We start from the raw sequence: 5,100 nt of genomic DNA, 5'->3' as shown, positions 1-5,100 counted from the left end.
CAATGGATGTGAAATTAGGAATATGATTTCAATTGCTTTGATTACCCAATTGTTAATACTAGTTAACAATTCTTCTTCCCCCTATGTGATGAAAGATTATAAAATCACCTAAACTCTTTTCAGATCATAAAGGTACTAAATTGCATGTCAACTACTGCATCTCTGAGATAGCACAACAAACAATTTGCATTAAGCAATAATCTAAAAGTCACACAAGCTATGCAAATACTTTCGTTTCACATGAAAACCTATGTTTATTCATTTAGAGCATTCCTAATATTCACTTTTCAGATTTCATATTAGGATCATGAATCATGCTTAAGGTGATCAATCTCAAACATGTAGTTAGCACAAGAATGAATAAATCACATAAACAAGGAAGAAGGAATAATCAAATAGCATTAATCCATGGAATAATCTCAGTCAATATCCATCAAATCCCTAAATAGGAGTTTAGCTCATAATCTCAATATTCATATCTATAATCAAATTAAACATAAACAATAACATAGAAAATTAAAGAAAAAGAGAATGAAACTAGATGGGGAATTGTCACAAATCGCCCACGCTTGCTCCAAGCTTCTTCTTCTTCTTCTTCTTCTTCTTCTGTTGCCTTCTTTTTGTCTCTAGCCTCTAATTCACGTTTTCTCTCTCTCCAAATCGCATCAGAACTCGTTACCCTAAATTAGCTCCTGTGAATGGACCAAAATGCCCTTCATTTAAAAATCTGCCGAATTTCAATTTCCAGCAACCTAGCGCGGTCGCACTCTACAGTAGCGAGGTCACGCTCTACAGTAGCGAGGTCGCTCTACTCTCTCAGAAAAGGAATTTTTGACAGCTTTACGAATTTTTGTGCTTTTTGGCATCTTTTTCATTCTAAATCATCCCAATCCTTCGAAACCTGAAAATAAACAAAAACAACACAAACACAAGCGTAAAATAGAACAAAACAACCCTAAACTTCTAAAATACTTCCTAAGTAGACACACTAAAACAAGTCTAAAACTCGCTAATCACTTATATATCCTAGTACGAATATAAGTTATTATTGTTGACCTGCTATCACAAGAGAAAAATTGAATAGTAAGATTTGTGTTAATAAGAATTAAAGAGGATGGTCATGAAATTGATTACCCTAGTTTTTAATCTATTAAATTTTCTTAACATTGTTTATTTTCAGTTTTTGAAATTAATTTTAGATTTTTATTTTATGAGTTTAGTTAATTCTTGAGACTCAATTATCGTTAGCCAAATAGAAATAGGAATTAAGTTTTGGTACTTAAGATATAGTCCTCGTGGGAACGATCTCACTTACTCTTTATTACTTGTTACGATTACGTGCACTTGCGTATCGATTTTACACAACAAGTTTTTGGCACCGTTGCCGGGGATTGTTTTTACTAATATCAAGAAATTAATTCTTTTTCTAATTTTGTTGCTTTTCTTTTATACCGTTCTCATTCTGGTTTTCTTTTGCAATTTGTGATTTCAGGTATTCATATAGTTTATGCGACGACAGGGGTCTGAATCAAGGGTGCCTGTTGATCCTGAAATTGAGAAAACCTGTAGAAGAAATCGGAAACAGAAAAGGGTAGAAAGAATGGCTCAGAACAGAGGTAATGGAGGGCTTGAGAACATTGCCCATGACAACATTGAGAATATTAATGCTGGGATAGCAATGGGTAATGTTGGACGAATATGAGTTGCTGAATGAGTTGCACCAGTTCAGCAACCAATGCAAAGAAGTTTGAGGGACTATGTGCTACCTACTGTAACGGGGGCACAGTCATGCATTAGACCTCCAACAGTTGAGGCTAATAATTTTGAAATTAAGCCTACTATTTTGCAAATGGTACAATCATCAGTTCAGTTTGGGGGATCACCAACGGAAGACCTAAACTTACATTTGGCTAATTTCCTAGAGCTCTGCGCCACATTCAAGATGAACGGAGTGAAAAATGATGCAGTGAGGTTGAGACTTTTCTCGTTTTCATTGAGGGACCGAGCAAAAAGTTGGCTTATTTCTCTGGAAGCCAATTCTATCACAACATGGGAGGAGCTAACTCAGAAATTTTTAGCAAAATTTTTCCCACCATCGCTGTCTGCAAGGTATAGAGGTGAAATCAACAATTTTCACCAAAAAGATGTGAATCGTTGTATGATGTATGGGAGAGGTTCAAGGAGCTGTTGAGAAAATGTCCCCATCATGGAATCAAAAAATGGATGTCAGTCCATATTTTTTTACAACGGTTTGTGTGCTACTACTTGCACAATCATAGATGCAACGTCTGGAGGAGCGTTTATGAGTAAGAGCACTAATGAAGCTTATGATCTGTTGGAAGAAATGGCTATGAATAACTATCAATGGCCATCAGAAAGAGAAACCACTAAGAAGGTCGCTGGAGTGCATGAAATGGATGCCATCTCAATGTTGTCCACTCAAGTGGCAACATTAACCAAACAGTTACAGCAGAACAACATTCAAGCTCAAGTTCCAGTTATGCAGATGCATATTATAAGTGAGTTATGTGGGGGACCTCATTTATTTGAATAATGCACAATGCAGGATTTTAACAATATTCCTATGGAGCAAGTGCAAGCAATAGGAAACTTCTCAAGGCCCTCCAACAACCCATATTCCATGAGTTACAATCCAGGGTGGCGGAATCACCCAAATTTTGTTGGACAAGTGGTCAGGGCAGTCAGCAACAATTTCAACAGAATCAACCACAGTATCCTCGACCCCCTCCTGGGTTTTATCAGCAGCAACCAATAAGACCTGCACAACAATAGATGCAAGCAAACAAGACGGTCAGGTTGATGTGTTAACTCAATTTATGACAGAAACGAGATCATCAATTCGGAGCTTGGAAACTCAGATCGGACAGTTAGCCACGCTTATGGAAAACCGAGCTCAAGGGAACTTTCCAAGCACTACTGAAGTGAATCCGAAGGGGAATCTTAATGAACATTGCCATGCTATTACTCTGAGGAGTGGAACAGTATATGAGGGAACTAGTATGGAAAAAAGAGTCGAGCAAAAGCAGGATCAACAGGCACCCAATATTGAGGACAAGAAGACTTGCGAAGAGAAGGTTATTGAGAATCCTCCAGCAGGTTGCAAAGAGAAGGTTAGTGGTACCTCTGGTGTCTATGGATCATCACATCAAAATTCCATATCCACAGAGACTCCAAAAGAACCGTCTTGACAAGCAGTTTGGAAAGTTCTTAGAGGTATTCAAGAGGCTGCATATCAACATCCCCTTTGCAGAAGCGTTAGAACAGATGCCTAGTTACGTTAAATTTATGAAAGATATCTTATCAAAGAAGAGAAAGATGGAGGATTACGAAACTGTGGCATTGACCGAAGAATGCAGTGCTATTTTGCAAAGGAAGCTTCCACAGAAGTTGAGAGATCCTGGAAGTTTCACAATCCCATACACAATTGGTAACTTTGAGTGTAAACATGCACTATGCGATTTGAGAGCCAACATAAATCTCATGCCTCTATCAGTATTCAAAAGACTTGGTTTGGGTGAGGCAAAGCCAACCACTGTTACACTACAGTTGGCGGATCGATCACTGGCTCATCCGAGGGGGATCATAGAAGATGTGCTAGTGAAGGTCGACAAATTCATTTTCCCTGCAGATTTTATTGTGCTGGACATGGAGGAGGATGCAAATGTCCCAATTATTCTTGGGCGACCTTTTCTAGCAACAAGACAAGCTCTCATTGAAGTTCAAAAGGGAGAGCTTAAACTCAGAGTTAAGGGGGATGAGGTGGTATGTAGTGTCTTCAAGGCAATGACGTATCCAATGGCTAGTGACAGTTGCTACAGTGTGGATGTAATAGATAAAGCAGTCTTGGAAAGAAGGGTGAGTAGTGATGCTTTAGAGGCAGTGTTGACAAGTGGTAAGGAAGATGATGATGACGAAGAGATGAAAGAATATGTAAAGTGGATTAACTCTTACCACCCGTACATGAAGAAATTTGAAGAGTTGGCAGAGGCCACCGAATGACCATTAACATCCATTCAGCAGCCACTAAATTTGGAATTAAAGGCTCTTCCCGATCATTTGTGTTATGCGTACTTAGGGGAGAATGAGACTGTAATGCCTCAAATTTCCTAATAAGGTTTAGGACCTTGATTAGGAGGCCGGGAGGGCCATAATTGATTTATTATGGTATTTAATGATTATATGCATGTTTACGTGAATTATATTATTATATGATGGTGAATGCATGCATATGGGCTCATATTTTAATTGCAAGGGAATTTTGGTAATTTGGCCGTTGGGGGCGTGATTGAGTAATTTTATGCATATGGGTGAATTCTAATTTTACCACATTATATGTGGATTGGTTCGAGCCATTCGACATGAGACGATCATGGGAATGCAAGTTTTCGGTCTGGTCATAACGGGATTAAGTTCGAGGCTCGGGGTGAGTCTCGGGGTCATTTTGATGATTAGAACATTACCGGGAATTAAAGGGTAATGGGATATAATTTATTGGTATTTGATAATTTTGAGAATAACGGGAAATGGAGGGTGTTAATTATAATTAACGAGATAGGCGAGAAATGACAGTTTTACCCTTGGGAGTCTTTGGAAGCCTTTATTTGACCTAGGGGCAAAATGGTCTTTTCACCCCTAAGATATATATCAATTAGATGGCTGTAGAAAACAGAAAGAAAAATAGAGCATCATCAACCTCATCTCTTTCTCTCCCTCCCGTACATGTTCTTCCCTCCATCTTCCTTTGGAATTTTTGAAGCCAACTTGACGAACCAAGCTAGGAGATCAAAGGTGGGAGCTTAGGAACTTAGTTCAATCATTGAAGAGGACTCAAATCCAACTTGAGGTAAGGTTTCATCCAAGAACTTAAGCTTTACTCTGTTTTTCAAGTTAGTTTTCAGTTGGGAATTTGAGATGTTAGTTATGAGAATTCATGGAAGTTCTTGTGTAAGATTGCTTGGGTTTTGATGAGGGTGTGATGTAGATGAGGTTTGGGGGTTGAGTTTGATGTTTTGATGATGTTTGGGATTGATTTGGAGGTTTGTTTTTCAAGGGAAATCGCAGGGGAGAAGACCAGAAAAG

General features: G+C 38.5%; 1 protein-coding gene and 1 non-coding gene across 2 annotated transcripts; one reads left to right on the top strand and one right to left on the bottom strand.

Moving 5' to 3' along the window:
* Positions 1–2,107: 2,107 nt before the first annotated feature.
* Positions 2,108–2,213, bottom strand: LOC133799012 (small nucleolar RNA R71). Its single transcript, XR_009876221.1, has one exon. It is a non-coding gene; the product is annotated as a small nucleolar RNA R71 (small nucleolar RNA).
* An 89-nt stretch (positions 2,214–2,302) lies between these two features.
* Positions 2,303–4,020, top strand: LOC133793767 (uncharacterized). Its single transcript, XM_062231051.1, has 3 exons — positions 2,303–2,519; positions 2,845–3,131; positions 3,187–4,020. The coding sequence occupies exons 1-3, from the start codon at positions 2,303–2,305 to the stop codon at positions 4,018–4,020; spliced, it is 1,338 nt and encodes a 445-aa protein (XP_062087035.1).
* Positions 4,021–5,100: the final 1,080 nt, after the last annotated feature.

The sequence above is a fragment of the Humulus lupulus genome, chromosome 8 (genome assembly GCF_963169125.1).
Source record: "Humulus lupulus chromosome 8, drHumLupu1.1, whole genome shotgun sequence".
NCBI lineage: Eukaryota > Viridiplantae > Streptophyta > Magnoliopsida > Rosales > Cannabaceae > Humulus > Humulus lupulus.
This window is presented reverse-complemented; position numbering and strand designations above follow the sequence as displayed.